At 33.8% G+C, this 17113-nt stretch overlaps 11 protein-coding genes across 11 annotated transcripts; 6 read left to right on the top strand and 5 right to left on the bottom strand.

Moving 5' to 3' along the window:
• Positions 1 to 218: 218 nt before the first annotated feature.
• On the bottom strand, positions 219 to 1430 carry C9374_002283 (uncharacterized protein; the record flags this gene model as incomplete). The annotated part of the gene is made up of 1 exon (XM_044691684.1): positions 219 to 1430. The coding sequence occupies one exon, from the start codon at positions 1428 to 1430 to the stop codon at positions 219 to 221; it is 1212 nt and encodes a 403-aa protein (XP_044550531.1).
• A 167-nt stretch (positions 1431 to 1597) lies between these two features.
• C9374_002284 (uncharacterized protein) lies at positions 1598 to 2854 on the top strand (the record flags this gene model as incomplete). Its single annotated transcript, XM_044691685.1, has 1 exon — positions 1598 to 2854. One exon carries the CDS (start codon positions 1598 to 1600, stop codon positions 2852 to 2854), a length of 1257 nt encoding a protein of 418 aa, XP_044550532.1.
• A 247-nt stretch (positions 2855 to 3101) lies between these two features.
• C9374_002285 (uncharacterized protein) lies at positions 3102 to 3863 on the top strand (the record flags this gene model as incomplete). Its single annotated transcript, XM_044691686.1, has 1 exon — positions 3102 to 3863. The coding sequence occupies one exon, from the start codon at positions 3102 to 3104 to the stop codon at positions 3861 to 3863; it is 762 nt and encodes a 253-aa protein (XP_044550533.1).
• A 77-nt stretch (positions 3864 to 3940) lies between these two features.
• Positions 3941 to 5113, top strand: C9374_002286 (uncharacterized protein; the record flags this gene model as incomplete). The annotated part of the gene is made up of 1 exon (XM_044691687.1): positions 3941 to 5113. One exon carries the CDS (start codon positions 3941 to 3943, stop codon positions 5111 to 5113), a length of 1173 nt encoding a protein of 390 aa, XP_044550534.1.
• Positions 5114 to 5247: 134 nt separating this feature from the next.
• On the bottom strand, positions 5248 to 7023 carry C9374_002287 (uncharacterized protein; the record flags this gene model as incomplete). Its single annotated transcript, XM_044691688.1, has 1 exon — positions 5248 to 7023. One exon carries the CDS (start codon positions 7021 to 7023, stop codon positions 5248 to 5250), a length of 1776 nt encoding a protein of 591 aa, XP_044550535.1.
• A 93-nt stretch (positions 7024 to 7116) lies between these two features.
• C9374_002288 (uncharacterized protein) lies at positions 7117 to 9583 on the bottom strand (the record flags this gene model as incomplete). The annotated part of the gene is made up of 4 exons (XM_044691689.1): positions 7117 to 8818; positions 8999 to 9179; positions 9298 to 9341; positions 9399 to 9583. 4 exons carry the CDS (start codon positions 9581 to 9583, stop codon positions 7117 to 7119), a joined length of 2112 nt encoding a protein of 703 aa, XP_044550536.1.
• Positions 9584 to 9951: 368 nt separating this feature from the next.
• On the top strand, positions 9952 to 10545 carry C9374_002289 (uncharacterized protein; the record flags this gene model as incomplete). The annotated part of the gene is made up of 1 exon (XM_044691690.1): positions 9952 to 10545. The coding sequence occupies one exon, from the start codon at positions 9952 to 9954 to the stop codon at positions 10543 to 10545; it is 594 nt and encodes a 197-aa protein (XP_044550537.1).
• Positions 10546 to 10669: 124 nt separating this feature from the next.
• On the bottom strand, positions 10670 to 13155 carry C9374_002290 (uncharacterized protein; the record flags this gene model as incomplete). Its single annotated transcript, XM_044691692.1, has 2 exons — positions 10670 to 12908; positions 12971 to 13155. The coding sequence occupies 2 exons, from the start codon at positions 13153 to 13155 to the stop codon at positions 10670 to 10672; spliced, it is 2424 nt and encodes an 807-aa protein (XP_044550538.1).
• Positions 13156 to 13231: 76 nt separating this feature from the next.
• C9374_002291 (uncharacterized protein) lies at positions 13232 to 14343 on the bottom strand (the record flags this gene model as incomplete). The annotated part of the gene is made up of 2 exons (XM_044691693.1): positions 13232 to 13331; positions 13451 to 14343. 2 exons carry the CDS (start codon positions 14341 to 14343, stop codon positions 13232 to 13234), a joined length of 993 nt encoding a protein of 330 aa, XP_044550539.1.
• Positions 14344 to 14877: 534 nt separating this feature from the next.
• On the top strand, positions 14878 to 15198 carry C9374_002292 (uncharacterized protein; the record flags this gene model as incomplete). Its single annotated transcript, XM_044691694.1, has 3 exons — positions 14878 to 14887; positions 14937 to 15003; positions 15051 to 15198. The coding sequence occupies 3 exons, from the start codon at positions 14878 to 14880 to the stop codon at positions 15196 to 15198; spliced, it is 225 nt and encodes a 74-aa protein (XP_044550540.1).
• A 137-nt stretch (positions 15199 to 15335) lies between these two features.
• Positions 15336 to 15836, top strand: C9374_002293 (uncharacterized protein; the record flags this gene model as incomplete). The annotated part of the gene is made up of 1 exon (XM_044691695.1): positions 15336 to 15836. One exon carries the CDS (start codon positions 15336 to 15338, stop codon positions 15834 to 15836), a length of 501 nt encoding a protein of 166 aa, XP_044550541.1.
• Between the last annotated feature and the right edge of the window lie 1277 nt (positions 15837 to 17113).

The following is a 17113-nucleotide window of genomic DNA, read 5'->3' on the forward strand; positions in this document are numbered from 1 at the left end:
CTGGGACAGAGTCAAGAACAATTTACATTGGTAAGAAATTGTAACAACACGTTCAAAAAATTAAAATATGAGTAAAATCAGTTACAACAACAGCAGTGGGGATTTTTAATCTCACACCCACACAGGTTGGGTGAGTTGAGATTAAACGCCGTACCTCACACCCACCCACCCATTTCACACTCAAAAAATTTTTGAATAAAGAAATATCAATAAATTTATTATTCATCATCGTGCATTCTATCAATGACACTGATGGAGAGTTCAGTGGTTTCTGTTGAAGAAAGAGCTTCAAATGAATACGTGTCATTGACAATAAATCCTTCGGAGGTTGTAAGAACTATTCTGTTCAATAAATCAGTAAAAGTACACACCCCTAAAGTTACTCTTTCCTGAAGGAATGAAAGAAAATCACCAGACAAGTAAATCAATACTTTGATGTCAGAAACAACTACCTTCTTTCTTTTTCCATTATAAGACAACACAACAACCTTATCTTTGCCCTGATGTGACTTCATAAGAGTGTTGGCCAGTTCGAATGTCTCCGTTAATTTATCCAATACTTCGGCCCACTTCTCACTGTTTCTATAGAATGTCATATGTTGAATGGTATGCATGCGCTGAATATCTGTTCTTTCTTGGATAGCATTTCTTCTACGATCGGTGTCTTGAATATCACGTTCAACAAGATCAATTACATTGTCTTCTGGATTAGAATTAAGTTCTCCGGTGGTCAATAAAAATTGTTGATTATCACGTTCAATATCCCACACTTCTTTCAAAATGGGATTACTTGGTTCAAATAAATCAAAAGTTCTCAAAATCAATAAATTTGTTAAAGGAAAAGCAATGATGGAACCTTGTTGCAAATCACCAACTGTCTTAAATTCAGATGTCACGACTGATGATGGTAAGAGTAAATTTTTCTTACTTGCATCGTGGGACTTGATTGTAATTTTAGCAAATTGGTTGTATGGATATGTTTTACCGTGGCAATGGAATAAATCTTCGTTATTAGATGGATTTGCACTCAAGATGGTACCTTTACCAATAACTACCTCGTCAATACATAATTCGACATCTTGATTAATTTTCAGAGTGTGATTATTAAATTTCTCTGAGAGTTTTGATCTATATTCAATAATTTCCTTTTTCAATTCCTCCTTCAATCTGCGATACTTTTCAGCACAACTCTTGTCACCACGCACATGCCAATTCCATTCTTTGTTGTCAAATAATTCCTTAATTTTTCTCGCAACCTTTTCCCAATCCTTGTCTTGTTTGTAAAGTTGTAATGCAGCAAGGACTTCAGAGTCTGTCCATCGTTTTCCCGTGCTGGATTGGTCCTGTGATTGATTGCTACTTGATGCTTGACTTGAGTTAGGTTGAGTGTTGGTTGGTTTTTGCTTCTTCTTGGGTTGAGTATTGGCCATTGTTTTTTTTAATGGATGATTCTTCAAAACAATACTAGTCAACTACGTTAAATAGGGTTGGTGAATTATGTAACGGTTGTAACGGTTGTAACGGTTAATTGTTGTAAATTTACAATAGTTTGAGAAAATATGTAATATTGTAATATTACAATGCAAACTGAAAAAAAATGCTGCCTAATACATTACATGTCGTCATCACTTATTTAATGATGGCAGCAACTGTCATCATTACTCATCCTGAGTTGATTGATTACCCAGGTGTAAATAGTCATATCAATGTCAATAGTTTCATATCAAAATTAAATAACCTACAACAAGAATTGTTGATGTATAAAGCATGCTCATGGGATGAAAAGTATTTGAAAAGACTTCAATTACTTGCTTGCTCATTAATCCCTCCAGTAATGCCTTTGCCACCAGAAGAGCCATATTATACTTCCAAAAAATTTAGAACTAAAACTCCATTTTGTGGGCAAGGACGAAGTCAATACCGAAAACCAAAAAGTAAGGTGGAAGGAGTTGACAATTATGGAAAATGGGATGACGATAAGTTGATGGATTTCACTCATTTAACTCGTGCTGAGTTTGAAGAAATGTATTCTAGGATCAAATTAGAACTGTTAAAGCCAAGAAGATATTATGACTTGAGAAGAAATATCAATACTAAACGTGAATACAGATACTCAAAACTTACTCCAAAAAACAGATTACTGCTAATCTGTGTTTGGATGGGATCATATTCCAAATTTGCTCTGCTGTCAGAAATGTTTGGAGTTTCCAAAGGATATGTTTGCATGGAAATCAAACATATTATTCCCATATTATTATCGGCCTATATGAACGAGGTTGTTATGCCAGGACATTTGACTGTATTACAAGGAAGCTCTAACATTGATAGACTAGTAATAGGCGCGCTTGATGCAACGCATTTCAGAATCTCCAAGCCAAGTGTAGATCAGGCTATCTATTATCGTGGTGACAAATGTATCCATTCTTTCATCGGACAAGCGTTAGTTGATCTTCAAGGCAGATTTTTACATTTTACGGTTGGTTTTCCTGGAAGCAAGAACGACAAAGATGTATTATTCTTCAGTAATATCCAAAAATACTTACAGGGTGTGATGGTCCTTGCTGATGGTGGATATCAAGCAAAAACATTCAAACATGGAGTTGAATTGGTACTTCCAACATCAACCATCATCAGAAGTAAGCCTGATCTCTTTGTGCAACACAAATCTGAGAGAATGATTGTAGAAATGACCTTCGGATATGTAAAACGATTATCAGCAACGGCAACAAGATGGAGACAAAGAAAATCTTTGCTTCCATATGTTGCAATGGTAGCTGTTCTATGTTCGAACGCTATTTTGAAAAGCAATCCGTTGGTTAAAACCATGCCAAACACTTTGTTCAAATTTCAATAATAAAACGCTGATGATCATCATATTTGTTGCAGAAATATTTTTTTTTGAAGATTGATTTGGATTTGTGTTGTGTTTGAGATTAAACGCCGTCCTCACACCCAACTCACCCAATCCCAGGTTCATTTTTGCTGGGTGTGTGGGTCTGAGATTAAAAATCCTCAGTGATGATGAATCAACGTATGCGAATGAAGATGAGAAGCACACCACCACAAATTCTCTCCGATCATCATCCACAAATTCCAAATCCATGATCAATGATGCATCCTCCAAACGAAAATCTCTTTTAGAAACCTTTTCTTCCCGAACAAAATTGCAATTTAAATCCTCTCAAGTCTTGCTTCCTGATCATCAATCCGAAACCACCACCCAAACATCCATTAAAAAAACAAAAGATGATGAGGCATACGAGAGCGAAGATGAGATGAGTAGTGAACAGCAACATTCTCATAGTAGATGGGCAGCCCTCGATAAGCCTTCTTCATTGACCACTTCGGAACAAGAGGAGGATGATGATCATCGTACACTGTATGAACGGCTCATGGAAAACAAACTTAAAAAACAAAAAGAAATTGAAGAGAAAAACGCTCCACAAGGACCTAAATCCTTAGATGAAGATGATGTTCATTATTTGAGAGAACAAGAAGAATTAATGAAAGAAAAAGAAAGAGAAATAAAAAAACAAGAGGAAGAAGAAATTGCAAAATATTTGAAAGGTGAAATGGATCGTGTTGGATCTGTAAATTTATCTACTGTTCTTCCCGATGATAAAGATGATGATAACATCAATCTCCAAGAGAAAAGTGTTGGATTATCTAATACAAATTCTGTACTACCAATTTCAGATTTTCAAGTTGTGGAAGTGAAAAAGAGAAAACGAAATGATGCTATCATTCATACCAGCATGACTGTTCCTCATGATTCAAATCATGCTAAAAAGAAGAAGAAGAATAACAAAAAGAATAATACAAGTATTGTGAATGCTAATTTATTGGAATATGACAGTTCGTAACCACGTCACATGATTCACAAAATTCATGATCAATATTAATTAAAGAAATAATAAATTCCAAATTTTTGTGAAAAAAAATGTCTTTTGCAACATCTTCATCATCATTCACACTTCCGTTCAGTGAAAATTTTCATCCGAATGGTCAAGACATTCTCCAAATGCAAAAAGAATTTCTTACAAGACCATTCAAAATTATTTGTCTTGAATCTTTACAAATTTCATCTCAACAGCATTACATTCTACTCGGAGATGATAATGGAAGATTATTAATTTTTGATTTTTCAAAATTAGAATTTGTATCTATTTGTGAAATTCATCACTCTGCAATTCAATCCATTCAAATACGATTTCAAATCAATGAAGAAATGGATGAAGATACATTGGATCCTCTCACTACCAACCCTATTACTTGTCTAGATAACAATCCTCGTGAATGTTTCATTTACACTGCGAGTCATCAATCGATTAAAGTTTGGAAATTTAAAGATTTATTAATGAAATCTCAAAATCCAATTTTCACAATTACTCCTTCTCTATACAAGGATAGTACTGAAAATTCTCATCATGGTGAAATTATTAATTGTATGAAATTAGTTGATCCATTGATTTATATTGGATTTGATAATGGATATATTTATGGTATTGATATGAATACTACAAAATTAGAGCATGTTACTCGAATCACTAGTAATAATAATGGACAAATTTGTGGTGTTGCTATTCATTCAATTCAATCACACGTGAATCAAAACACTCAATTATTTGTAGGATGTGCAGATGGTTTGATTCGAATTGTTCATTCATCCCTAGGAAATGTTAGCACAACAATCATTGATCCATTTGGCTTTTCAACGAGTGGAATTTCAACGTGTAACTTCTCATTGGATGAACCGAATGGACATTGGTTGCTTGCGTCAAGTATGGACACGAATTTTATGAGTTTGTATTCTGTGAAATTTGATCTCTCCAAACCAGCCAGAATTATCATGAGTGGAAAAACGAGTGATGTGAAAATAGCCAAAGATTGTATGGTATCGTTGGGAGGAGCAAATGTTTATTATTGGAATAGGGATGGAACATTGCAATTGAAGTTAGAAACTCATTTAGAACATTTATACAGCATTATTGAAATGGAAGATTTAAATCCTCGCTTGTTGGTCGTGATTGGAGTTTTGAACTTTGAAAATTATCTAATTACCATCTCTGCCACTCAACGTCATATTTTGCATAAAATTAGGATTCCTCATTAACTCAACCACTACTCGGGTTCGTTTTGATCCAGTCCTCAATCCACCAGTCCTCTACTAGTTCTTAATTAAACTATTCTTCACAATGACTCAAAAAACTCTCTTCTTCATCATCAACAATATGGACATACATCATTCTAATCACTCCAATCATCCATGTCATTGAACATGACCTGTTCTTCAGGACTTGCAAACATTCCATAATTAGTGTCCCATATGGAAATTGCAAAATCAGTTCCTGCTGTGTATAATACTTGTCGATTCTCATCAAAACACATGCTCAATATTTTACCATAATGGGATGAAGAAGATTCTCGTACATGAGGTAAAATCTTTTCTCCACTTTCTTGATCAAACATTTCAACAAAACTCTCAGCTGCATGAAATATCAATTTTGAATACTTTCCACCATGACACATCAATTGACAGGATTGTGAACTCGAAATGTCATTGTACACTTTACAATTAAATTGAGTATTCATTCCTGTTTGTGTCACCCATTTCATCATTCGTTGATCATTGGATGAGCTAAATAAATATTCACCATCATTGGAAAAGCAAAGTGAATTAATATGATCATTGTGAGCCAATGGTACTTTGATATTGATATAATTATAGGCTTTAGCTGGTGAAAATTTAGTAGAACCAAATTTAGTATAACTGTTTTTAGATTTTGTCATCTTTTTCGTGCTGCTGTTTTTAGAAGAAGATGTTGTACGATTTAAAGTACTTGAACTCGTATTACTACTACTACTTGCACCACTTGTACTACCCATGCTTCTTTTATCCATATCCACACCCATATTACTACCACCACTACCACTCGTACCCACATTCAAACTCACACCACTACCAGAACCCACACTACTACCACCACTACCAGAACCACCCTTTCTTTTTAAACCTTCTAACGATCGTTGTTGATTTGCTATTTGAAATTGATCCATACATAATAACCATCCTGAGGTTCGAATATCCCATAATCGAATAGTTCCATCATTACTAGCACTAGCAAATATATATTCTGAATGTGGTGACCATTTCACACATCTCACCTTCGATGAATGTCCAATAAATTGTTGAATATTAGCACCTGAATTTAAATCACAAATACGAATGGAATGATCTTCTAATGCACATGCAATCAATGTGCTAGGAGTGGTGGTGCCACTACTAGTACTTTTGAACATATCCATCGAATAAATACTACTCAAACAATCAAAAGATGAAACACATGTCATGGTACTTGTATCAAAGACATTTAACATTTGATCTTTACCACATGAAAAGAACATTCCACAATCATTGGGATACCACATGACACCAGTGAGTGATGTGGAGGATGGTCGAAAGGTGTGAATGGGTTTAATGATGGGTTGAATCTTTTTGGGACCAGTAGTAGTAGTCTTTTTGGTATTATTATGAATATGATTAGTATTATGATGAATATTATTATGAATATTATTATGACTATTATTATTATGAATATGATGATGATAATGTTGTTGAGTAGTACTATTATTGGTCATTCGATCCTTTTTTAAAAGAAATGATTCTTCTTCTATTAAATTTTCATAATATTCAAATCCATTCACAATCGATGGTAAACAATCATAGATGGCAATGATTCGATCATTTCCACAGGATAATAAAAATCTCTTTTGATCTGTTCGATCTAAATCCATACCAGTGATGGCATGTACATGAGGAGATTGAATTTTCACTCTCCGAGAATAATCCAATGAAGATTTTAAATGTGAATCATAATACGAGTGAGATTGAAAGAGATTGTGTAAAGATTCAGAATGGTGATGTGAATGATGATGATGAAATTTTAGAGTCATGTAATAATGATAAAGAGTTTTTGGAGTGTGATGATAGTGACCATCACCACTTCTACCATAATGATGCATTTTTTTTAAAGTTTTTTGGATCATAAAACACCCACAAAACATGATCAGAAGAGTTCAATTGGAACACATAGTTTTATGGATATCCATATATGATTAAATTCGAACATTCTTCACTTGACTCAATGCATCTTGTGCTTTGGACAGTGCTGTTAACATTTTCTGTGTAGCCTTTCTTGCTCGAGCCACTGCTTCATTTTCTTTCAATAAAGTCTCAAATAATTCTGGTTTGTATAATTCCTTCACGAGTTCACTTTGTAAATTCAATTTAGACTTGTTCACTAAAAAGTGCATGATTGCTTTAGGAACACTATCACAAATATTCTTTCTTACAACATTATCAAAATACGCAGTTAATAATGCTCGAATAATATCTACTTCTTGTTTTTCACGTTCTTCTAAACTACCACCTAATATACCCATGACATTCATGTTACTTGGATTGGATTTGGTTCCATTGGTAGTACTAGTAGCACTATTGGGTTGATAATCATAAATAGAATCATGAGAATCTTCATTTGGAATTTGACCTTGACTACGAGAAGGATGCATCATGGATGGTTGAGAAGATTTCAAATGAGAAGATGGATGAGAAGATGGATGAGAAGATGGTAATTGATCTCCACTTTGTGCTCGATTCATTCGTTGTTGTTGTTGACTCTTGGTCATCATGAGAGAAAATACATTACGACCACCTCCCAAGAAATCTGGATGATTCGTATTAATATAGGCTAATTCAATTCTAATTAAATTTCTAATAAATTCTTTCAATTCAATAGAATATTCTTTCCATAATTGCATGACAAATTCTTTCACACGTTCTCTCAAATTTGGGAATCTTACTAGTTTCTTTTCACAATATTCTTCAATATTGACCAATTCTTCAAAGACTCGATCGACACAATGAATGCTTGGATCTTCTAGATTTTTCACTTGTCTTCGAACCAAAATTTCAAATGCAGCTTCAGGTACAAATAAGGAAGTTCTAGAGCCTTTGGCATTCTTGATTGCAGTTCGAATGTCATAATCTGTCAAATTCTCGCAAGCATCAATTTCAGACATTTGTGGATAATATTTTGATACAAAGATGTGATTAATGAGAGCACCACCAAATAATTCATTCGTCTTGATGATATCAGTATTTCTACCTTCAATACTTTCAACATATTCAGTGGTATAATCAGTCAAGAGTTGTAAAAGAAGAGCACCTGGAGAGTCTCCACTGATAGGTCCACTACCATATTCTCTCATTTTCTGTTGAGCTTGTAAAGTCAATGTATTAATCTTATTCTTCAAATCTGGTAACGTTTCCCTAATATGTTCCAATAAAATCTTATTTAGAGTTTTTGCCAAATGTTTCGTTCCTAAAGTGTCCGCAACACTACGGTACGATGGATGATTTCTAAAGAAGGCTTCTTCATCCTTGAGTGCTTCTCGAATCGACTTGTTGTTATTGATATCATTTTGAGATCGATTCACGACTGCAATATAACCTAATTTGAGAGGTAAGACTTCACCTCTTAAAATGTCTAAACAATCAACTCCTTTGTCCATAATATCCACTTTGGTTAATACTCCCAATGTACGAAGACCAGATTTATCCACTTGTTTTGCTAATTTCAATGCATCGGAATTGGCAAGATCTGTATTCGCTGCAGTAACTGCCAAAATGAGACAATTGGGTTTGGTAATGTATTGTAAAATCATATTTCTAATTTGAAGTTCAATATCTTTGGGTTGATCACCGACTGGTACTTTGGTAATACCTGGCAAGTCAATAAGAGTTAAATTGAGTACACTAAGAGATGATGATTGTTGTTATCCAATGAATGAATTCGACGAAATTGTGTTGGATGGGGTGTTATGGATGATGAATTTAGTGTAATATCATATATGGATGATGAATTCGATTCCATTGGTTTAACATGATGCATTCCATTGGGTCAAAATACAATGATGGAATTATATATAAACTTACTAGGGAGAATAAATCTTCAAATTGATTGGTACGGGTGAAATACCCTTGCTACTTCCAGTGACTCGATCCGTCTCTCTAATAATTTCTTGTCTAATTTCTGCAAAATCATAAAACTTTTTGTTTGGTAAGTGTAAAAATTCTCCATATTCTTCTTCTTGTTTTTTTTGTTCCGATACTTCTTCTGTGGTATCATGGAAAGTGATTTTAATGTATACAGTGTGTGATGAATGTCATTTTGAATATTGTGTTGTGTGTATATATTTATATATATGGACATTGCGAAATCTTCTATTACATACCCTTGTATTTGGATGGAATGTTAATCAATTGTAAAACCAAAGGTCTAAATAATCACACACCAAATAATAATTATAACAACAACCACATGGAATGTACATACCTTCTGGTTACAATTCCTGCTCCTCTTGGTAGAAAGTCTCTTCCGACAACATTTTCCAACACGGATGATTTACCAGAAGATTGTGATCCAACAACTGCGATTTGAGGTAAATCAATAGTTTCATTAAATCCCACATTCGCAAATGCATCCTGAACACTATTTATAATTGGAAGTAATTTCTCCATGGTGATTGACAGAGGATGATGGTAATTTCTGAAAGAGCAACAAAATCTACTACGAGTGATATTTTTTTTAAAAATTATGATGATTTTTATTCAACGTCATCATGTCTGAGGGTTGTGTGTACACGTTGGAAAGTAAATCGAAGGGAACTGTAAGGAGTCAATGGTGTTTTCGATGGAGTTGAACAAGCAAACGTTGGAAAGATCGTGAGCAAACAACATGCACACTTCTCTTGAGTTAGAGAACTTGAGTCATTCAAAAGGGCATTCCTCCATATTCAACGCACTCTTGACACATCATGAAACAAACCTCACGCATTCCATGTCTCCCCGATTCATAAAAAAATACAACACACCCATGCACACGCACCATGTCCTTTTTTTATCTAGTGACCAAGATTTATATTCCATCTCCTCCCGATACCTCCTCAAATGAACCTCCTCAATTAATGAAATCGCCCAGAAATGAAGCTAGCTCAACCTCATTGAAATCACCCCGATCAAGGAAAGCCTCAGCTACCACTCACAAAGACTCTTCCACCAATCAACCCCCTCCTCAACCTCAAGAGGAAATACAAATATTTAATTTTGATATGGATAAAACAATTGTATTATTAGACAAAATCAAAGAAGTATGCAGTTATCAAGACGTAGAAATACTAGATCTCGTGCATTTCAAAACAGGTGAATGTTGCATGATTCATACCAACCCCATGGAGCATGGCAGTAAATATCTAAAAAAAGGAGAGAAATATTTTGCATGTCAAGTCAAAATTACCACCACACAAAAACCACCTAGCCCTTCCAATTCAAAACGTGGATCCAACTCGCAACAGCAACAACCAGAAACCGTTGTTGAAAGAGCGTTCACCTCACTGGTGGCAGGCAATGCAGCACAGGAACCATTAATTCCAACAATTATTGATCCAACGAAAAAAAGTACAACCACTACAAAGAAGAAATGAAAAATGTTTCATGCAACGGCTTTTGAGAAATTTATTCAACACACAAGTTTTGAGATTACCTTTCAGTCCTTCAAACACTTCTTGAAGAAATTGAAATTTAATTGTAACTACTGATCATGGAATTCTAAATCTTCTTCTTTTGTTTTAAAAAGTCAGTAATTCTCTGAATGAGATCCTTTTTCGATCCACTCACTTTCAATTTGTATTGTTTACAAAATTCTTTCAAAATATCGAGAGTGAGTTTGTCAGCCTTACCATCCTTGATCAGTTGAACCATATCAATTTCTTCTTCATCATCATCACTACTAATTTCCTTCTTTTTCTTCTTTTCTTTGGGTTTCACCTTATCTTCATCATTGTCTTGTTCATCATTTTGTTTTTTTCTCTTTTTAGAAGATTTCTTTTCATTGTCTTCTTCTGTCTTGACCTTGAGACTCGATGTTGCTTCTTCTTCTTTCTCAACCCCTTCTAAAGCTTTGGAACGTGCAGCAGCACTACTACTACTACGAGATGAACTCTTACTGGATGCAATCGGTTGATAATCTTTAGGGAATGTAATTTCTTTAAATTCTTCCATCAATGATTGATACTTTTTCATTCCTTCAATATCAGGTTTCAATGTATCTTCAATTTGTTCCACTTCTGAATGTTCCAATGCCAATGCTTGTAAGGATTGATAAAATTGTTGTAGAGATGGATTATTGAAAAAAGAAGAATTAAAATCAATTTGCATCTTTTTAGCTAATTTCTTTGCCAATTGAACATGTTTGTCTGATGGTTTTGATTGATTTTCAAATTGTTGTGGTTTTCTAATACCATCTGCATAGGGTAGAAATATAATTTGAAATCCAGGTGGTACGATTTGAGAATGATCTTGTTCATCCAATACTTCTTGTTGAGCAATAAGAGCAACATATTGTGGCATGATACCTTCTCGTTGAATGAATCTACAAATTGCAATCTTATCCATTTCAATCATCTTTTTGTGAATAGCAGATAGAGATAAAAGACTTCCTTGAATTTTGTGATCATTGGGATAGAGGAAACCACTCGATTTGTAATTGTGATAGACTTTGAGACGACTCTTGGGTTTAAATCCTAATAATTTGATTCCAGGTTGAGTATATTCGTTTTTGATGGATGGAGTTGTGTGTTGAGTGGTAGTAGTAGTGGTAGTAGTAGTGGTTGTTTGTTGAGTAGTAGTAGTAGTTGTAGTAGTAGTAGTATTCAAAGTAGCATTCATCATAGGAGCTCCTATACTATGACTAGTAGTAACATTCATAGTAACATTCATAGTACTTCGACCTGTATGGAGTTGACGTATTTTTGATAATTCATCCAATGTAAATTCAGCTTTCTGATTACCATAGTCATAGTAATAGACCATATCATTTTGAAAATTAGATCCTTCCATTAAATTAGTAGTACCAACAGTACCAACAGTAGTATTAGCAAATTCTGTAGCTGTATTACCACCACCACCATGACCTTGTTTCATTAATTCTGTTCCTGTATCTTCACAAATATATTTAGTTTCACATTTCAATGGTTTGTTGGTATCTGAATGTAATAAAATAGCAGGTGGTTTTTTAGCCTTACTCACACACGAATACAATGTACAATGATAGACCATACACGAATCATTGTCATTGCCTTCTCCAATCACGAATGGAATGGATGTAATTCCTCTCTTTTTAAATTCTCTTCTTCTCAATTTATCTCTCAAATCTTTAAATGCTACTGCACAATCATACGTAATATTACCTGTATATTCATCATCATCAATATGAATCATTTCTCTCCAAAATAATTCACTTTTAAAAGACTGAGGTGGAGATTTCAATACAAATAAATCTATCGTAATATCACTGTTGAGTAAATCTCTACTTCTTTCAATCGATTTAATTCTAGCAGAAGTATCATCTCTACATGGATTGTCATCATTGGTGAATAAAAAGATTCTTTTAAATCCTAATTGAGAGGAAGAAAGAGAAAATAAATGTTGACAAGTCCAAAGTGCTTCATGAATCGTATTCACTGACGGTGGAGATTCTAAACAACTGGTGACTACAGATGATTGAGAACCATGATTGGTTTGTTTGATTAAATTCTCAATATCTTTAATTCTTTTAGCATCTGGTGTATCAAGATCATGATATACATAAATATGATTAAAATCAAATTGATTGAGTTTCTCTTTGGTATTGTAAAAGACAACACCCAACACATCACTTGGATTGGATATAATTTTATCACTCAAAGTATTAGCAACTGCTTTGAGTGTCATGAAGAAGGGAATGGAATCGAGTTTAGAATCACCAGAAAGAGTTGTGTTAGTACTACTTGATACTTGTGAGGGTTCACTAGGATGAATGGTGGTTGGGGTTGTTGTTGTTGAGTTGTTGTGGATACTAGTTGATCAAACATGGAGGATTGAGTATCAATTAAAAATATGATGGAATCCTTTAAATGTTTGTACTCGGGTGAATCATTGTCCTCCTCACCATGGTGGTTAGAGGTCCATGCATCATCAATATTTCCCAATAGAGGATCATCACGAGAGTAGGCTATGAATTCACCACCACCGTCATCCTCTTCTTGTTGCCACATTTTTTTTAATAAAAAATTCTTTGGCGGGCTAGCAAAAAGATGATTTCAACAAATTCAATTCAAATTCTGAAATTATTTAATGTTTGTGTTGTTGCATGCTCAAAAAGGCATTCCAAAAGATACAACAAAAGTTGATATAAAGTACTCGATACGCTGATGGAACCAAAAAGAAATTACTGATATTGAGATTGATTTAACAGTCATTTGAGAATCATGTAAGAATCATTGTCAAATCATTGTAAAATCATCATTCAACAACATTAATTGTTCAAAAAACTTTCAATTATTAACTTACAAATATTGAAGTGGTGGCCATACGATCATATCTACTAAAAATGTATGAAAATAATCCTTTTTCAATTTTGACATTATTTTGTGAGGTAAATCTGGTGTTGAAGACTCATGAGATAAAGTACGACGATCATTATGGATGATTTCATCTATATTTTGAATGGTTGTAAATTGATCTTCTTCTCCTCTCTTCCAAATATTAGAATCTAAAGTACTAGGACTCGACCATTCGCTACTACTACTACTGGAAGACCTACTACTAATAATGGATGGAGTATGATCTACAGTACTAGGACTCGACCATTCATTCTTATTATTCTCATTCTTATGATTAGTACTATTACTCTTATTCTTGTCAAATAATTGCTCATAAAAATGTTCCATACTTGTCATGCATGAAAAGAATGCTATTAAAATCACTGGAGTAAATACAAATTCATCCATGAATACCTTCTTTGAAATTTGTTTAAATTTGTTATGTTTTGAAATGATCATTCTCTTATCTAAATATTTATACCACAAATGAGCAGATGGAGCAAATACAAGACTACCATAAAGCATCATTCGGAACATTCGTTCAAGATCAATGAAAAGAGGATTTGGTGTTCCTTCATTTCCGAGTGATGATTGTTGTTGGTGGTGTTCAGATGATGATTGTTGTTGTTGGTGGTGTTCAGATGATGATTGTTGTTGATGGTGTTCAATACATTGACACATATAATCTCCAGATCCAAATAGAAATGCAGCTGATATTCCTTGTGTAAGAAATGGATATCGTTCTAAACAATAATTATATTTTGCAAGGTAGTGTTTTAGGAATTGAGAAATGCGAAGAAATTTAGAGGCGTGTGATGCTGTGAATCGTGAGAAATGACGGAATCGAAAACGTGATGGCATTTTCCCAAGTTTTTTCAAAAAGTTGTTGTTGTTGTTGCGAGAAGAGTTTTAAAGAAGGTGTAATAGCTATGTGCAACGGTAATGGTTTCAATAATGGATGGTACTACATGTAAAATGTACCTGACAGAGAGGTGGTGGTGGTGGTCAACAAATCAACAATGGAGAGAAACAACTTGAGACTCTCTATGATGATGATAACCAAGGAGGGTTGTGAAGTTAAGCCTGAACAATGTGTAGTTTTGGTTGGTGTGGACTCAAATTGTGCTCCAAGCAAACACGAAAATGATTGAGTTGGGTTGGATGAAAAGTGAGTGTGTAAATAGTGTAACTAAAAGTTAGAATTTGTGGATGCTTTTTTTAAGGTACGTTTTTCCACGAGCGTTGTTGTTGTTGTTGAATCTTTTTCAATCATTATGAATCTTTGAGAGCGGAAATTTTACAACAACAAAAAAATTCCAATCCACACACCTCTCATCTCATCATCATCATCATCAACACACACACCACATACCACACATACATTTCGTGACATTCATGACCAACGGTATGTAAATATATCTGCACATCGAGCACATTCATCTCAACATTCACAGTATTTAGCGGAGAAGGTATTTTATGTGTCTTGTTATTATTCTGTGCTAGTTGTGGATATTTTAGAAGGTAAGAAGAGGTGATATGATTCAATGAAATATAATCATCATTATCAGAGTTCCAAGAATTAAACAATATATGGAAAATAGAAAGAAAGGATTTTTCGGAATATTTTTCAAAGGATCAGTGATTGGAATTCGATTGCACTATTTAGTTTCATTGTTAATGTCGATCATGTCTCTTTATATATTATTTGTAAAATAATTATCATCATTTATAACTATTCGTGTGTGTGTGTGTGTATATTTGGTAGTACTATTAATCGTGTGTGTGTGTGTAAACTTGAGACTATTCGTGTGTGTATATTTTCCTGTATACTCAATCAACTCTCTAAATCCACAATGATTGATTTATCCTTCTCACAATATACATGGTTGTATTATTTATCTTTTTCAAAACTTGATCATTTAAATGCAAATTCTCAACAACACAAATATGCTCTCATTGAATATATTGAATATTTATATAAAAATTATTATTTTGGATGGATGGGAAAGGATGAAACTTTGATATATTTGATTGATTATTTCATTGAAAAGAAGAAGGAAATTATTGATACCTCCTACATTCCAATCTTTGCATTTAAAATTATGATCAAATTAGAACAAGAAATATTATTTTATGACATTTTAAAAAGATTGTTGAAAATGAATGAATTTAATTTAAGTTTATCATACCAACAAGCAATGTATATCATGAAATCCAAGGAAAACAAATCATCACTCCTCATACATTCACTCTATCAAATACACGAGTTGTACCGAAGAAAATTTCTCAAAAACAAATTACACCAATTCATCATCAGGCTGAAAGTTATGTCAACCTTTGAAAAAAAGAAATAAATTTTGTAATTCATTCAACAAAAAGCAACGGTCGAACAATCCTCACGCCTGACAGTATGGCTAAAAAACAAATCCAGCTCTCCTTTACCGCACGCTATCATGTACAACAAAAAAATGTTGACACTCCAACTCCAAAGAAGCGATACCTCCATGAGAGGAGACAGAAGGTAAACCGTTAGTAACCTAATATTGTTGAAATAAGTTAATGCTCGATATTAAAGACTGTAAGCAAAGTTTATTTGTTACTCAATTGCTCTTTCGCGAAACAGAGAAAGGAATTACGATTTATCAAATGATAAAAAACTAAACAAAATTGCGCTGTTGGGCTAAATTGATTAAAACACAACATTAAGTCATATTCCCACAGTAACAATAAAATATCATTATATTACCCGCAATCTAAAGCAACGGCTCAGAAATAAGAATTCTTCACGGTACGTCAATTTCAGTGCTGCAGCTTTTTAAAATTGTAAACGTAACTTACATTGAGAATAGTAGTCTGTAATCGAAGTAATGAATAATTATTACCCAAGGTATTTTGACACGAAATGCGTAAATTTTTGCTGGTATAACTTCCCATTCTGTTTGTAATCTCGAAAAACTTTGTAACTTACTATTCATAATTGTTATGTAACTTCAAACAATAATAGATTAATAACAATGGGTTAGTTTCTGTCTCCTCTCCAGGAAGTGTCGCTTCATTGGAGATGGAGTGTCAACCAACAACCTTTATTGTTTTACAGTTGTCCCGAGAAATGGATACTAGAATGTGATGAAAAAACTCAAATTGCTTTGAGAAAAACTACATTGAATGGATAATAGCTCTGGGACGAATTTAGATCATATAAATAAATTTGTTCCTTGTCGCATTGATGCGACGCAAACATCGTTGAGCGAATCAACGACGGAAATTTAAAAAAGATCGTGGGAAACCCATCAATGATAAGGCCAAAGCCAATCGAAGACACAAAAGCGTCAAAGGAAATCACTGAGCAAATCAATGATATATAAGACAAAAGCCAATTAATACAACACAAAGTGTTGTTGAATTCTAATTATAATGGGAGGGAAGGGAGGGTGTTGTTGTGGTGCCAGACTGTTGGGAAGCTGCAGTAGTGGTATTAGTTTGCTCTTTAGAGAGCTGTTTTGGTTGTGGATTTGTAACGAAAACAATAAGGTTGACTAAAATTATATTTTAGTCAACCTTATTGTTTTCGTTACAAAACACTTCCGTTCTTTTCAGAACATTCAAGGAGAGTTTTCTTACAAGTTACATT

This window comes from Naegleria lovaniensis (genome assembly GCF_003324165.1).
Source record: "Naegleria lovaniensis strain ATCC 30569 chromosome Unknown tig015, whole genome shotgun sequence".
Classification (NCBI taxonomy): Eukaryota; Heterolobosea; class Eutetramitea; order Acrasida; family Naegleriidae; genus Naegleria; species Naegleria lovaniensis.